General features: G+C 39.3%; 1 protein-coding gene across 2 annotated transcripts in view; it reads right to left on the bottom strand.

The window, feature by feature from the left end:
* CYP4V2 (cytochrome P450, family 4, subfamily v, polypeptide 2) overlaps positions 1,549-17,655 on the bottom strand; it is a 30,238-nt gene continuing 14,131 nt past the window's right edge. Inside the window, exons 2-11 of one of the 2 annotated variants that reach the window (XM_021075585.1) lie at positions 16,849-16,961; positions 16,388-16,473; positions 15,098-15,288; positions 14,392-14,461; positions 12,944-13,070; positions 10,763-10,948; positions 6,787-6,889; positions 5,597-5,731; positions 5,325-5,504; positions 1,549-3,816 (exon numbers count right to left, since the gene is read on the bottom strand). In XM_021075585.1, the coding sequence (XP_020931244.1) occupies positions 3,644-3,816; positions 5,325-5,504; positions 5,597-5,731; positions 6,787-6,889; positions 10,763-10,948; positions 12,944-13,070; positions 14,392-14,461; positions 15,098-15,288; positions 16,388-16,473; positions 16,849-16,961 (1,364 nt within the window). In that variant the 3' untranslated portion in view covers positions 1,549-3,643. The remainder of the gene's footprint in view (positions 3,817-5,324; positions 5,505-5,596; positions 5,732-6,786; positions 6,890-10,762; positions 10,949-12,943; positions 13,071-14,391; positions 14,462-15,097; positions 15,289-16,387; positions 16,474-16,848; positions 16,962-17,655) is intronic. The other variant, XM_021075586.1, reaches the window with a different exon arrangement.

Below are 17,655 nucleotides of genomic sequence, written 5' to 3'. Positions count from 1 at the left end.
TTAAAAACAGCTTTCTTCTGCTATTAGCGTAAGAGAAGCTTGAGAGATTCAGTGTGAGAGGGGTTGGACAGGAAGAGAGCTCTCTATTGCTGGCTCTGAAATGGACAGGGATGGTAGCAAAGACCACAGAGTGACCTTTAGGACTGAGAGTGGTCTCTGGCCAGGAGCCAGAATGAAAATTAAGAATTCGGTTCTGCGAGGAACTGAATACTTCCAACAAACTTAATGAGCTTGGAAGAGGATTCTTTCCCAGAACCTTCACACCTTGATTTTGAGCTTGTGAGTTACTAAACAGAGAACCCAAAGTTCACCTACATATAAACAAAAGTGCAAATTATTAAAATTAATGTTGTTTTAAGATGCTATTGAACAAAAGAAAAAAATAAGATGAAGCCCTAAAATCATGAGATACTTTTCTTTATCCTGACAAACACTAAGTTGTTTTTGCTTAAAAGTGAAAGATAATCAATGTGAACAAAATAGCAAAATCCTCACTTTTTGGATGGAAAGTAGGGTTGAACAGCTGAAACTCAGCATCTGGAATGTGGGACTCAACCCCTCCCAAGGTTCTCTCCATTTCTTATCTCTGCATCCTCTCTACTCATCATCTTCATTCCAACTCCTAGCAGCTGCTCCAGAAGTTCAACTGCCAGTCTATCCCCAGTCCTACAACTTGAAGTTTCTACCCGAGGAGATTAACTGTCTCTCTTCTTCAATTCCAGCTTAAAAAAGTCACAGGGGACACTCTGATTGGATCCCACTTGGGTTAATCAATTTTTGTCGAGTGGAAACACCTAAGAACACAGGCAGGATCAGTTAGAACCACATACTTAACAACGAGTGTGTTTGGGGGAAGCCAACGGATGAGGAGAACAGAAAAAAAGGTAGAGGAGATTTATCACTGCTAATCCTAGAAAAAGGGGGTGTCTAGGCAGATTTAAAAAATCTTTAATGTACCCACTAGCCTCTTGTTTGATGCTGCAAATACTTTTTGACCTTCTAGATACATTCCAGGGTAAAAACTGATCTTTCAGCATCTCTTTGTAAGCTAGCTCAGTTGGTCCTCAGTTGTCTGTGACAATGAATAAAGCATCAATTCATAGTCCACCACCAGGAGAGGTTTCTAGACTGTAAGTCCCTGGGACCCAGCGATGCTTTTTTAAATTTTTTAAAATGTTTTTTGCTGATTCCAAGGTAGTTCTGAGGGATTTCATTTTCAGATATCAGCTGTACAAAGTGTTTTCAAATCTCTACTTCTCCTCCAGTTTATTCTTCAGATTCAGGGAAACTCAAAATCAGTCTATCGCAATGACATGAGGATCATTTTTTAGAAATTCTGAGTGACACTGATGACATCAACTCGAAAGTGCTTTTTCTTTTATTGCATTATGAATCAGCCACCCACTAATTTGTCTTTAAAGTTAACCGTATTTCAAATTGCCATTAATACTTAGAATAAAATGTAGCACCCATGTTTAAAACCTAACTTATTTTTCTTGCAATACTTATTTCAAGTAGAAGTAAGACAGGTAAGTGGAGATACAAACAGATATTTGATAATCCTTTTATTTAAAGTAATCAGAATCTGCATTTCAGTACTACAGAAGATGACATAATTTCTCAATTCCAACTCTGACACAGTTTCAGAAAATTTCCAATTAAAATATGAATAACAAATTATTCTGAGGCTAAACAAAGATTTTAAAAAGGGAACATTTAGCAACATTTTACTTTACATTTAATTTCACATCTAATATAGAGTCACTTAAAAAACAAAAAAAAAAAGAAAAACAAAACAAAAATAAGATTTAAGAGTAAGTGCATAAAATTGAGAAATAAGACTGATTTCCACAAATAAAACTCCCATGATCCAAAGTCATCTGGGAACAAGATTTTCTAGCATATCCACTTTCTAGATAACAAGGTCAATCATAGGATGAGAATCTTTTTCAACTGTATCATATATATCCTTGACTTTTCCTCATCTGCTTTGGGGGCTGGGTTGTCTGCACTGGGATCTTTGGGATATTAAAGTGGGTAGAGTTGCTGACCCTGCCTTGTCCCAGCCTGTGATGCTTCCCAAAAGGCTTTGGGTTTGTAACGTCTTTCTTTGACATCCATTGAATATATATTCCATCTTCTTAATATGTCGTTTCTATCAGCTATTGCCGTCAGAAAATTAAAGAAATAATCCTATGACAATTATTTATTAAAAAGTTTTTTAAAGTCACTGAGTAAGGGAGTAGAGATATTGTCCATGGCATTAAAATTCAGGGAATGGATGTCAGTCATCAGCTTGACAGTATATTCTGGAGGACTGAATTTACTGGAAGTCTAACCCTAAACTGAGATACTCCTGAATTACTTCATATGGATAAAGTGCTTCTCTTTTCCTTCAATCATGGAAGAATTCTAGAAGAGATATGCCAAAATGAGAGGAAGAACATCTGTGTTCTAATGATGCATCTAGTTATAGACATGAGTTCCATAAAGCAAGAGCATATTGCAGAAGTGTCATCATATTGGGAGTAGGGAGATCTAGAGTAAAGACCTCTGTTGCCAGTCCTATTACTCAGTAGTGGCATGGCTTTGGGAAGAAACCTACATTTCCATTGAACCAATTCCCTTCTAATAAAAAGGCAGTCATCTTCCAGTATCTGCAAGGGATTGGTTCCAGGTTCCAGGCTCATCCAAGGATACCAAAATCCATGGATGCTTAAATCCCTTATTGTAAAATGCCATAGTATTTGCATACGGATATGCACATCCAACCGTAAGCATCTCTAGATTACTTCTAATACTTAACACTATGTAAATAGTTTTGCTCTGGGGAATTTTCTGGAATTTTTTGTTCAAATATTTTCCACTCTGGTTGGTTGAATCCATAGATTCAGAACCTGTGGAGAGGGAGTGGCCACTGCATAACTAGATAAGCTCTAAGGTCCTTCCAGGTCCAAAAGCCTCTAGTCAACTCCCTGAGGCACCGTGAGGGACTGGAGATTACTCAGAGGAATCTCTCCCAATAACATGTGATATATAAAGGGAAGTATGATGCTCTGAGGAATGAAAGGAGAGCTATAAGTATAGAGTCCAAAGGGATGTAGGAACAGAACCTATGAGTCAGCTTATAAATGATCAACTGTAGATGATTAAATCTGAAAAGTATCATAATGACTATTCTTTTCAGAACTGACACCACTGATAAAATTCTTGAAACTCAAGCTTCTTAAGTCTAAGGACTTACTTACTCTTTTCAAATAAATGTCTATGAATAGATATGAATATAAGTTCCTGAGTCAACAAGAGTACATTAAAAATATCTTGGAACTACAATTAAATTATATCCTTTGGGTCTGTCCATTGAAATTGACTTGGCCTGTGGATCCCTCTGCTGAGAAGCTTTTGTATGTTTATTTGGGTATAGTCAATAGTTAACTCCACTTTGGGGATCAAGGCCAGGGATCAGAGCTACCATGGTGACAAAGATACGAAAACTCTGTCTCTGGTAGACTTGATCCAATAAGTAAGGACAAGAAAAATAAGGTCCAGAGATTAAAAATACTGAATTCATGATCTACAAAGCATAAATGCAAAGTTTCCTTTAAAGAAAGCCGTTTTATAAGAACACAGCCCAAGAGTATCATTAGGATTCATCTGTGTTTCTCCTCTTCAACTTGATCCAGATGCCGTTAGTTGGACGAAGAATCAGCTCTCCTGCTAGACCAAGTTCTTCTCTTTTTTGGTTGGATTCTACCCAAAAATGCCTCAGGATGCAAGAAAGAATGGTCTTTTCTTCCATTATGGCAAACTTTTGACCTTCAAATGAATGTAAATACTTTAGTGATAGATCTCAAAGGTGAAAACCACAAATCCAATTAGAGGAAGCAAGCAATGGTATTTTCACAATGGGCCCTGGGAGAGTCAGAATCACTTGGGATGCTTGTTAAAAATGAAGATTCCTGAGTGCCTTTCCCTGCTCCCACCCAGTGCATCTGAACAGCTGGGGTGGTCCAGGTATTTGTATTTTAGCAAAACCCCAGATAAATCCTGGGCTCATTCAAGCATGAGAATCACCACACAAAGTACTTTGTTATTAGATCTTCATTTTTTTCTTTTTTGCTTTTTTTTTTTAAGGGCTGCATTAGCGGCATATGGAGGTTCCCAGGCCAGGGGTCTAATCAGAGCTACAGCTGAGGGGCTAGGCAACACTACAGCAATGCCAGATCCAAGCCACATCTGCAACCTACACCACAGCTCACAGCAATGCCAGATTCTTAACCCACTGAGCAAGGCCAGGGATCAAATCTGTAATCTCATGGTTCCTAGTTGGATTTGTTTCTGCTCTGCCACGATGGGAACTCCTTTTTTTGATGTTGTTGTTATTGGACCTTTAATTTAATTTGCCATATAGTCACCAAATAAGCTTCGGATTCATACATTTGAAGCTGCCCTTATTTTACAAATGCCTGCATTTACATTAGTAATAAAATGCTAGAGATTCCAAAGCCAACAGTGATTATAATGCATGGTAATGCGTATTCATCTTGCTGAAGCACTTCGGCTGGCCCTGTGGTAAGCATCTGGTGTTTCGGTTTTGCAAACTCTTTAAAGAAACAAACTAAAAAGTGAGTTAAATACAACTCATCATTATAAATAAGTTTTCTACCATGTGTAATATAGTCTGCTTTATTCTAAAAGCTACAACATTTTCAAGCTCTACCATGAAACTAATTGTGCTTTATGATATGGGCTGAATTGTGTCCCCGTAAATTCATAGGTTGAAGTCCTAAACCTCCATACTTTAGAATATGCACGTATTTGGAGCTAGGACCTTTAAATTAAAGATAATTAAAAGGAGGTCAGATGGGTGGATCCTAATCCAGTCTGACTAATGTCCCTTTAATAAGAAGAAATTAGGATACAGACACACAGAGAGGAAGGACCATATGGGGATACAGGGAGAAGATGAGCATTTACAAGCTAAGGAGAGGTTAGTTACCAATCCTGCTGACACCTTGACCTTGGACTTCTTTCCTCCAGAACTACGAGAAAATAAATTCCTGTGCTTTAAGCCACCCAGTGTGCGGTACTCTGTTATGGCTGCCCTGGCAAACTAATACATCTTATAGCAGCCATAGTTTAAAACAATAATATATAATATAGTGGAAGGGAGAGGAAGCCAGTTTTTGTTTGGTTTTTCTTTTCTTTCTTTCTTTTCTTTTTTAAGACTGCTGCTTATGGGATACTACATCCCAAGAAATTTTTGTGAGAAATCCGCTACTCTGCTAGCCTGAAAGGTCGAACCAGTTCCGGTGGATACAAACCTATACAATTTCGGGGTCCAGCCGAGAAGGGCACGTATGCGTATGAATGTCGTCCTTTGGAATTCTCAGGAAAGAACCGTTCTGGCCTGAATTCCTCAGGGTTGGGGAAGTACCTTGGATCTCTATGCAGCGCATAGGGCACGATGATTACTTGAGAGTCTTTCACAATTTTGTGACCCGCTGTCAAAAAGTAGTCAACAGGCCATGAGGATGGAGCAAGACAGACATCAAAACATCCACTCTCCCTACTATTCAAATTGTAGAATTCTTACCAATTTCACAGTCTTCATTAATACTACGGGCAAAGAAGGGAACAGAAGGAAAAAGGCGAAGGCTCTCCTTGATAACACATTCCAGATATTTGAGTTTCTTCAGGTCTTCTAAGGTAGCAGGGCGATCAGACTTCCCTGGTTGTAAATAAATACATGAGATAACAATGAAAGAGTTATTTGAGCTTGGGGGTGGGATATCGAAGAAGAATATCCTTATCGAAACACTGAATGTTAAATATCTAGAGCTAGAGTAGAATTTCTAACATTACCCATAATCAAAAAAAAAAAAAAAAAGAAAAGAAAAGAAGTTGGAAGGAAATGACAGAAATGAGGGGGGATTGCCAGTGGGTCAGGGGGTGGGGGGGGGCAGGGGGGGGGGGGGGGGTGGAAGTCGATAATAGGAACCATAGCGAGCAAAAAAAAAAAAAAAAAAAAAAAGAAAAGAAAAAAGAAAAGAAGAAAATGAGATGCCATGTTCAGTAAAAGAAACTGGTCACCAAAAGTCACATATTGTGGGAATCCATTTATAGGAAAAACTCAGAACAGGTAGTAAATCCATAGAGACATACAGTAAATTAGGGGTTGCCAGGGGCTGGAGGAAGAGGAAGGGAGTGGCTGATTCACAAGACAGGGGTGCTGGGACTCTGATGACATCACTAGTGGCATCAGCCTAGGGCTGCTTACCTGCGATTGCTGCTGTGCAATAGAAATGTATGTCCTATCAGCTTAACACATCTACTCACTCATCTGTGGCCAGAAGTGATGCTGTATCAAACAGTTTTCCTTGACCCCTCTATCTAATGTCACCTGCTCCTCTCTGCTCCCAAGTGGAGTCTTCTTCATATCATTCAAGCACACAGCCATGACTCCATGCTTTATGTACATATGTCTGCTTCATCTATTAAGGAGTAAGATCCTTAATAAGTAAGAGGCACATGTAAATGACAGTAACATTTACCTGTGCCTCTCCGGCATTGAGAACAGGACCATCACATGCCATGCAATTAGCAAATGCCTGTATCGTGTAAGTGAATCCATGAGGCCTTGTAAAGACTGGTAATGGAAGGGACCCCATATGGGAGCTTTCCTGCCTACCGCAGTATCTCTAGAATAGGTCCTACCACGTATCCATCATGTGCAAGAAAAACACGTGGTACCCAGAGTGGAACTAGTGAAGGGACCAAACATACCAAACACTTCATCCAGTTCATTGTCCACTTTTTTCTGGACTTCTGGATAAAAACCCAAGAGATATAGGGAAGAGTTTATTGCAGCTGCAGTCGTATCATGGCCCTACAAAGGTAAGGGGAAAAAGAAATAACAATAGAGTTGTATTGAGAAGATGAGAAGAGATGACTCTATCTTGAACTGTCTCTGGACTTGACAGCTGCATTGTGACCCAATGTAACAAATTAATGGACAGCATTTCACCTTGGTTGAGACACAAATAGAACAATCTCTTCAAAGGGGCAGTTCATCCTTAAGGAGACATTTCAACACTACACATAGTTGCCTATGTGATGAGAAGTGGTGGGGCTGTGCTAATAAGTGGTTATTTCAAGGAAATTAGGTGACCTAGATGGTTTTTAAGGGAAAAAAGTCTGACTTTCAAGAGCCAATTTATCAGATCTGTACTCCTTTACCTTCCAGCATTTGTAAGGTAGGTTTTACCTGTTGACACTGGACACCAGGGAGTACACGTGTGGTTCTGAGTAACATCTGCCACACCAAGAAGTTGATGACTAGCCTTATGTAATACTTGCTGAGCTATGGGCAAAATATTAAGTATTTTGCTGAAACTAAGTCAATTATTCTTCAGAAAAACACCATGAAATACTTGACACCATTATTCACATTACATGAGTTTTTCAGAAAAAAAAATGGAAAATTAATAATAATATTACTATAGCTCTATGGATAAGACTTTTAAGGGAACTAGAGAGAAAATGAATTATCTCCTCTTGGAAAGATCTTACTTTTCCATTTTCCCTATTCGACACAGTTGATGGTTGCAATTTTTCTTTTTCTGTGCAGAAGGCTCCAAAGCAGTTGTTAGCTTTTTTTTTTTTTTTTTTTTTGTCTTTTGTCTTTTGTCCTGTTTTAAAGCCACCATCTGCAGTATATGGAGGTTCCCAGGCTAGAGTCTAATTGAAGCTGTAGCCACTAGCCTACATCACAGCCACAGCAACACCAGATCCGAGCCACATCTGCGACCTACACCACAGCTCACAGCAATGCCGGATCCTTAACCCACTGAGCGACGCCAGGGATAGAACTGGCAACTTCATAGTTCCTGGTTGGATTCGTTTCTGCTGCGCCACTACTGGAACTCCCAGTTGTTAGCTTCTAAATTGAATTGTTTGAGGTTTATTCTGCAATTTTTAAAAACAGAGATTACAAGTCTCTGATTCTCATGTCTTTGCCTTGCCCCGTGCTTGCTGTTCCTTTCCAAGATCTACTGAACTCTGGCCCATTTCACTCAGTTGTTTACCAAAGTTACAGAAAGAAGGGCTCTGGCGAAATAATTCTTAATAACTTCTCCATAATTTATAAGAGGAAGTCTGATCCAGGCGTGTAAGAGATGTCTGCTGAATTTCCTATTTCAGCTTGCCTGCTCCCAGAAGAAAGCAGAAGGAAACAAAGCATAAAACACACAGTTGAGAGAAGCCCGCCAGGATGGGGCGGATACCTTAGTGTCTAGTAATAGCCTGCCTCGGCCTCACGGAGGAGGACACAATCTGACAGTTGCAAGTGCTACGCCTCCTATTTGATGCGAAAAGAAAAAACAGAATTGCAGAGAACACTAGCGCTGGAAGAAAGAGATCATTAGTCTGTTTTCAAGAAAGGCAGAGGTTTCCTGTGGGAGAAGGATGTGTGTGGGCCCGTGTGTGGATGTGAAGGTGTGTGTATGAGAGTGTATGTATGTGTAAGTGTGCCGATATATGGCCATGGGTGCGTGTGCGCATGCGGGGTGGAGATGTGGGCTGGTCTCTCCACCTCAACAGCAAATAACAGTAGCCAGTACCTGTTACGTGCTTCCCAAGTGCCTGCACGGTTCTCGGCACACTTTAAAACATCTGTAGTCGTGGAGTTCCCGTCGTGCGCAGTGGTTAACGAATCCGACTAGGAACCATGAGGTTGAGGGTTCGATCCCTGGCCTTGCTCAGTGGGTTAAGGATCCGGCGTTGCCGTGAGCTGTGGTGTAGGTTGCAGACGCGGCTCGGATCCTGCGTTGCTGTGGCTCTGACGTAGGCAGTGGCTACAGCTCCGATTAGCCCTAGCCTGGGAACCTCCATATGCCACAGAAGCAGCCAAAAATAGCAAAAAGACCAAAAAAAAAAAAAAAAAAAAAAAAAATCTGTAGTCTAACCCTCTTAAGTATCCTGCTAGGCACAGTCTATGTCAACGAGGACACCGAGGTCCAGAAAGTCTCCATCAGGTGCCCGAGGTCCTTCCTCTAGTACAGGTGAGAGCTGGGATTTTGCCCCAAAGCCCGCAGGCTAAGTACTGCTCTACTTTTCAGCTAATTTAGATATCCAGTTTACGCATAAAATGTAATTTCGATAAAGTGTTCTGCTTTAAAAGAGGTTTAAAACCAATGATCAAATCTCTATTTTTTTTTTTTTTTTTTTTGTCTTTTTGCCATTTCTTGGGCCCCTCCAGCGGCATATGGAGGTTCCCAGGCTAGGGTCGAATCGGAGCTATAGCCACCAGCCTACGCCAAAGCCACAGCAACGCAGGATCCGAGCCACTTCTGCAACCTACACCATAGCTCACGGCAACGCCAGATCCTTAACCCACTGAGCAAGGGCAGGGATCGAACCCTCAACCTCATGGTTCCTAGTCGGATTCGTTAACCACTGCGCCATGACGGGAACTCCCCATCTCTCTATTTTTATATACAGGGAAACTGTGACAAAGACCTGGGATGACTGGCTCAATCTTGTAGCGCCAGCGAGCACGGAGCCAGAAGGAGACCTTGGGCCTAGGGACCCTTGACACCGCTCGCTTTCTACACAGCATCCCAGGGAGAATGCGCTGGCCCTGGCGCACGCTGCACCCCAGGTACACTGGGCCCAGATGGCAAGAAGGGGCCGACTCATACCACCGACAGTTGGCAACCGCTGAGTCATTCAGACACTGCTGATACCCTTCATTTTCCTCCACTTCCAGGATATTGCCACAGTGTGCTTTTAAAAACCATTTTTGGGAGTTCCCTTGTGGCTCAGCAGTAACTAATCTGACTAGTACCCATGAGGATGCATGTTATATCCCTGGCCTCCCTCAGTGGGTTAAGATCCAGCATTGCTGTGGCTGTGGTGTCCGCAGGCAGCTATAGCTCCAATTCAACCTCTAGCCTGGGACTTCCATAGGATGCAGGAGTGGCCCTAAAAAGCAAAAACAAACAAAAAAACCCATTTCTTAGTCTATATTTGGCAATCCACACACTGAGTCATTCTTTTAATATTTAATAATGTCAGAATTACCTTTTGTAAAAACTGCATCTTTCTTCTCATTATTTTAAGACCAGAAATCCCTTTAGAATTGCAAATGTGTCAAACTCTCTCTCAGAGCACTCTTTCTCTTTAGTTACAGCAACTCATATCAAGAACTAAGCACTTGGTTGCTAGAACTTCAAAAAGGAAGTAGTGCTGAGACAGACTTCTGGCTTTCAGAGATTAAAAAATAAAGGGATGAAGCCACATAAGGAAGTGAGAGCAATTTCTAGCTGCTTTGCTGCTTGGAAAAATCTGATGAGTTTAAGGTTTTCTTGAGAAAACAATGTGTCTGTCGAGTACCCACCACAAGTCAAAAGCTTTTTCTGAAGAAGAAAGTTGAGCTGGTACTTAATCAGGGTCTTACATTTTGTAATTTCTAATTATAATTTAATGACTCATCTTCAGTTATGTGAAGCTACTTTAAAACTTGAGTAAACTCTAAAAAATAATGCTAGGAGCTCTCTCCTGGCTTAGCAGGTAAAGGATCCATCACTACTGTGGTGTCAGTTCAATCCCTGGCCCAGGAACTTCCACATGCAGTGAGTATGCCTGAAAATTTATTAAAATTAAACAAATAAAAATAACGCTAAAGATTCTTAAAAAAAAAAAAAAAAGACAAAACTGGAGTTTGTTTAATGATATCCGAAAATAACATAAGATAAAATACCTCAAACATAAAGGTGTCAACTTCTTCTCGAATATCTTCATGACTCAGCTTGTTACCTTTGTCATCAGTCACATTTAAAAGCAAGTCAAGAAAAGCCTTGCATTTATTTTTGTGTGGGGGAATGTCCTTGTCATCATGGCTACGTTCCTCATCTCTCTTCATTTCACTAGCCCGTTCAGTGATGACCTATATGATTTAAACAATCATATGTTCTGGTTTGGAATTTGAGTTACCTTCATAATACATTTTCCTATGACTAGCTTCTTTAATGGATTTTTTTTCTAAACCTTTGCTGTTCTAACTCAACAATAATTCAGGCTCTTGTGAAAATATAGTAAAGCTTCCTTTTAACATTTTAGGATGTTGTTTGATAAGATTTTTGAAACAAATTTCATATCAGATAAATTCAGAATATTCAAGTGCTATTTTTGTCATCTTTTTCAACACTAGAATAGTTAGTAGTCTACTAAAGGGTACCATAGAGGTTTGAATGAGCTAATGAGGAAAACTTTAGGTAGTGGAGAAAATGCAATCATTATATAATAGACTAATTATGGATCATTCTAATTACAGGTTGTATTGGAGAAAAGAACAGCAAGCTGATTAGTCAATTCACCCTATATGCTTGCTGTCCCCTCTGCCTAGAATTCTCTTTCTTCAGACTCCAGTGTGCCTGGCTCCCTCCTCCTTTAAAGTTGTGGCCCCTTTTCACACTATCAGAAAGACCTCCCAGATCACAGCTACCTTGGTCCCTAGCATTTACTATCTTCCTAACTCTATTTTTTTTTTCTTTTTCACTCACCCCCTGGCCTTATATTATACTTGTTCTATAACATAAGGCATAACTCAAATGTACCATCCACATGGCAGCAAATTTGTCTTTGTTCCCTGATATATTTCCAACCCCTGGCATTTTAGAAATGTTCAATTAGATCTTTTCTGAATGAATAAAAAATTAAAGCCCATGAACTTAATTTAGTTATACATATCAACTTTCTTCTCCTATCAGGCAATTGACCAAACCTGCTCCTAAGTGGTCTGAATGAATAGATCCTAAGTTCTTTGAGGACAAAATATTCCATGTCCTTTCATCCTGGGGGGAACCTTTAGTGCCTGGTACTCAATGTGCCATTTTCAAAATTTATTAAATGAATAATATTGTTCACCCAATTTGGAATTCGTTAGTCATTGATATTGACAGTAATGCATATAATTTGAGGAAAAATTTAATGGCAGTTATAACACGCAAACTGTTGGTCATTCTTCTACTGCCCAGTAAGGGAGATGAATCTGTTCTCCACTGTGGCCAACTAAACCCAAGAGCTCAGTCATCTAACATCTGCTGACTTGGTAACTACATGATCTGTTGGTGATAGGTTGTGCCTCATTGAAGGAAGCAATCCTCAAATATTTTAAACCAGAACTTACAGCAAAGCAAGAATATATTTAAATCAGAGTTTTTATCAGTACACTAAAATCATAGCTTGATGTCTATTTTCAATTAAATATTGCTCTGTCAAAAACACATGTTTAACCCAAGACTGACCTTCTATATCCCGAAACAATATCACTATCTCCTTATTTTGAACTGGAAGTAAAATAGTAGTCTCTGGTTAATTTTCTTCTTTTCCAAGTTGAGATACTGCTATAAATGCCCTATGCATTGAAAACTACTGCCTAATCTAAACATTTTCCAGAAGACTCTTATAACATCAATCCTTGTCTCTTTATTCTTTGAATGAATAACCCTGTTTGTTAATAAATGTTTATAGTTCATATCACATTTTTAATTTTTTAATAGACAAGCTCCTCTACTAGACTAACCTCTTTAAGGTAGGGGCATACGTGTCTTACTCATTACTTGTTTGGAGTACTCAATACCATGTTTGCCCCCTAACAAGTGTTTAATTAATATTTAGCAAATATTTAATTAAAATGTAATCTGCTCTCTATGTTTTTCCATTATTATTCCATTCAACCTTTGTTTTATGAGACACAGGTTCCAGGGTATGTTAACACAACATTAAAATCATGGACTTGTAAAAGATCTGGAAATAAATGGTGGTGATGGCTGCATATTGGGAATCACGTAATGCCACTCAATTGTACATTTAAAATGGCCAGAATGGTATATTTTATGTTGTGTATGTTTTATCACATTTAAAAAAATGGAAATCTTACATTGCTGGTAAAATTATGTAGGATCTTTAAGCTCTTTCTGTATTCTTGTCCATCTTTAAACATAAAGTACAAAAAATCAAACCAGAGCCAGGGTGCCTTCATTCTTCGATGTATTGAATCACTCACCCTATAAGTAGGATAAAAAGACATCAGCTGATACATGGAAGATGTGTATTTCTTGAGCACCTATTTGATACCCAGTCTCAATGAGGCTGATAGGTGGCAATGATGAAGCTTCATCTTAGAGGCTGCTAAGAGCTCCAAGCTTTATGCTCAACAATGAATGCACAGGTTATTACACATGCGGTGAAGCTTAAACATTTAATGGGCTCTTTAGAGGAAGGAATAATCCATTATAAAACATCCTTACAACATCAGATCTCTGCTTCTGTTTCTCCAAGGAGAGTTCTGGACCTCCTCCGGCTGCCTGTGGCTCTGGTACCATGGGTTGATATGAAATCTGCCTCTTTTAATGTCCACTTACTTGCTCGCTCACTCACTCCTCTGGAGTGCCAGAAAACAACTGGTTGCCCTCTTCCACGGAAAAGTGCTCATTAAATACCCATCTGTCTCCCAGCTGTCCCGAGTACCGCCCTTGTCATTTCCAGTGAAAAGCAGAAAGACCTTTACACCATCTCCTCCTTTGTGACCAGCTTAGATGCCAATTCCTCCAAAAAGACCTTTCCTGGCCACTCTGTAAGACATAGCCTTGTTTTCATCTCTCCTATCAATGTGATCTTTTCTTTCTAAGCAATTATTTTAATTTATAAGTTTATATTTACATGCATCAATTCCTGTCTCCCCTGCTAGTCTGTCTGTTTTGTGTGCCCCTGTAAAATTAGGCAGTACCTTGTGCAGTAACGGTGGAATACAGATGCTCAATAAGTAGTTATTAAGATGAAGCAAGTGAGCAGTGGACTTAAAGTCAAATCAAAAAAGTCAAGTCAAATCCTTGCCCTGCCACTTAATCACTGAGTAATAGCAAACAATTTTAAAAGTAAAGTTGATTATTTCAATCAAAAACTAATGCATATTCAGTGCAGAAAATAATAGAAAAGGAGAATGAATCACAACAAAAATAGAGCACACACTAATAAAAATTATAATAACCACAGGTAACATGTAGTATCTTCTATTTTTTCTATGAATAGTTTTTTATACCCAGTGGTTATCAAACTCCAAAAAAAATTTACTCTTTCTTTTCCCATTTAGCATCATAATATAATCTCTCGATATATTATAAAATAGTCATTTTTAAGTACTGCATAATCTGGATGTGCCATGATTTACACAATCCTTCTTCTATTACTGAAATGCATGCTTAATGATTAGGTTAATTTTAATACAATGTTTCATTTCGATGTTATTGAAGACAGAAATTATTAGCAACGATTTTTAAAGACCTAATCAATAACAATTTTGGAAATAATTAAAAGCACTTCATTTACCTATAAACTGCTCGAACATACTCAGAATCATCATTACTTTGAGCACCAATGTTCTTCCCCATAGCTGTTTCTGTAAAATATAGTGAGAAACAACCATTCAACTCACATGTCTTGGGTACATTTTCCAGTGGCAGACACTTGAAAAAAGACATTATGTCCTGCTCTGTTCCCCTATATTTAAGAATTGTTTTTTTCCCTCTCTTCTTGTATCTTATGATTCTTTACTCTCTCTTCCTGCCCTTCCATTGCTCTGACCTTCTGGTCATAGTGGCTCTGTGACTGCTCACTTCAAAGTCCTATAAATGACCGCTGATTCTCAGGTGGCTATTTTAGCAGCAGGACCACCCAGAAGAACCCAGGGTCCTTTCCAATCCCCTCAGTTGCCTTCCCCATGGACTGTTACTTTCTTTCTGGGCCATTTTATCTTTACATCCTAACTTTAAAAACAAATCAGGAGTTCCCGTCATGGCTCAGAAGTTAACGAACCCAACTAGTGTCCTGAGGATGCCTCTTCGATCCCTGGCCTTGATCAGTGGGTTAAGGATCTGGCATTGCCTTGAGCTGTGGTATAGGTCACAGACACGGCTTGGATCCTACCTGCAGCTACAGCTCCAATTCAACCCCTCGCCTGGGAACCTCCATAAGCTGTGGGTGAGGCCCTAAAAAGACAAAAGACCAAAAAAAAAAAAAAATTAATGAGACTTACCACAGATTATATCTAAGGCACAAAGAGTGATGTAAAAAAAGCAGTTAAATGCTTCTTGGTTAACATGTTTTTCAAGCTTAGTAACCAATATAGTTGCTTGTTCATTCATGACATCTAAGAAGTCTTCCAGAATTGTAAAATGGAAAGTGGGTGTTAACATTTTCCTCCTAGAGCGCCACTTGTTACCAGTACTAGAAGAAATACAATACATGGTTAGCAGTAAAAAAGAAGCAGCATTTGAAACAAATAAAATACAAATACAGTCAAGTCACCAAATTCTCCTGAAACAGCTTAATCTATCGATTTTCAAATGCTTTGGTCAAAAGGTTAAAGACTCATATGTAGTTACAGAATGTGAATATTTTGGATATTGCTCCATATTACTAATATTTAAAAGGGTATTCATTAAAAGTGGAAACATTTGAGAATTGTCTAAATGTCTAAATTCTAAGTTTCTAAAAATTCTAATTCCCCCCACCAATACTGTAGTCCTCTTGTAATCCACATGCTCCATGATTTGCTTTAATCTCTACTATCTTTGAATTCTCCAGAGTCCCCACAAGGGTCCTCCCTTTCTCGTGGTAGAGTCTCTCTCAGAGGATGGAGCCCTGTCCCTGGGAGCCATTTCAAGGACTGAGGTTACTGTGCTCAGTATACTTCTCTGGGAGTTCCCATCATGGCTCAGTGGTAAACGAATCCAACTAGGAACCATGAGGTTGCAGGTTCGATCCCTGGCCTTGCTCAGTAGGTTAAGGATCCAGCGTTACCGTGAGCGGTGGTGTAGGTTGCAGATGCGGCCTGGATCCTGCATTGTTGTGGCTCTGGTGTAGGCTGGCAGCTACAGCTCCGATTAGACCCCTAGCCTGGGAACCTCTGTATGCCACAGGAGCGGCCCTAGAAAAGGCAAAAAGAAGAAAAAAAAAAAATATATATATATATATATAAATACACACACTTCTCTGGGGCCAACTGCCTCTTCCATGGCATTTTCAAGATTTCTCTGCTGCAAACTCTCCTTTGCTTTACTCCATTCACACATCAGTACCTCTCAATTCTTCTTGGAATGCTGGTTATTATCATTATGATAATGGATAGAGATGACCACACACCCTGGACTCTGTCTGTCAAAGGTCTGTTGTCACCTGAACTTTTCTTTTCGGCTTCTCCCATACTTTCTGAGAGCTCAGTCTTGCTATGAGAAGAATACCTTGTGCCAGTTCTTGACATAACAAGTTACCCATAGGAGTGCCTGTTTCTACAAGGCAACTTTACAAATTTCCACTGACATACCTTGTAAGAAGTCCTAGGCCAAGCCATGGTTCTAGGAACTTGTACATAGAGGATTTGTCAATTTGCTTTGAACTACTTAAAATTACCTTAGAGAGAGAAAAAAAAATTTGAGAGATAATTGACATCAAAACGATCTCAAGTATAAGAATAACTGGCTAGGACACAACTACCTTTTAAAGCAAGATTTCATAACTGTTATTTCTCTGTGCTTCATTTTCATTCCTGTGTCTCAAAGAAATTCAATTAGAATTTGAACATACAACTGTCTTCAGTTGAGGACCAAATGGATTTGAAAGAAAAGACAATATCTAAGATAATTCCCAGGTTCCTGCTGTGAACAAGAAACCAAGCAGTCATTAAGAGGGGAAAGGGGGGTGAATCTAGAGGATGACCACCTCTAATGAGATTTTCATACCATCAAATACACTGTAGAATATTGATCACGTTTGCCACATACTCACCTCCACATTTTCTGCATTATAAAGGACGACCAGAGGAATGGTCCCAAGCCAGAGTGTCAGCAGTGGCAGGTGTCGGTATTCTTCAGTGTAACGAATTAACTGCTGAAAAAAATCTGGGAGAAAATATTTCATCTTAAATTCAGTCAAGACAAGGATTTTGTACTAAATTCCATATTGTGTCTTTGAGTTCTTTGTTGTGTTTTCTTTTTCTTTTTTCTTTTACTTTGGGCAAGTCAATATTTCCTAGAGAAATTTTTCTATTTGTTTTTTGTTGTTTTAGATTCCACATATAAATGAGATCACACAATACTTGTTTTTCTTTTTTTGACTTATTTAGTGTGATGCCCTCAAGGTTCATCTAGGCTTTCACAGTGCAAGATTTCCTTCTTTTTATGGCTGAATAATATTCCAGTGTGTGCGCGTGTGCGTCTGGTGTGCGTCTGTGTCTGCGCGCACACTCCCGCATGTGCATACACACCACATTTTCTTTATTCTTTCATTTAGTGATGAACTCCTAGGTTTCTTCCATGTCTTGCCTATTGTAAATAATGCTGCAGTGAACATGGGGTGCATATATCCTTTCAACTTAATGTTTGAAAGAACATGTTTCATTTTCTTGTTAAACATGCCCAGAAGTAAATTGCAAGATCATGTATGGTAGTTCTATTTTCAATGCTTTGATGTTTTGAGGAATCTATACTGTTTCCCACAGCACCTGCATCAACTTACATTTTCACCAACAGTGCCCAAGGGTTCCCTTTTCTCTTGCCAACACTTGTTATTTCTTGTCTTTTTGATTATAGCCAT

Source organism: Sus scrofa, chromosome 15 (genome assembly GCF_000003025.6).
Source record: "Sus scrofa isolate TJ Tabasco breed Duroc chromosome 15, Sscrofa11.1, whole genome shotgun sequence".
NCBI lineage: Eukaryota > Metazoa > Chordata > Mammalia > Artiodactyla > Suidae > Sus > Sus scrofa.
This window is presented reverse-complemented; position numbering and strand designations above follow the sequence as displayed.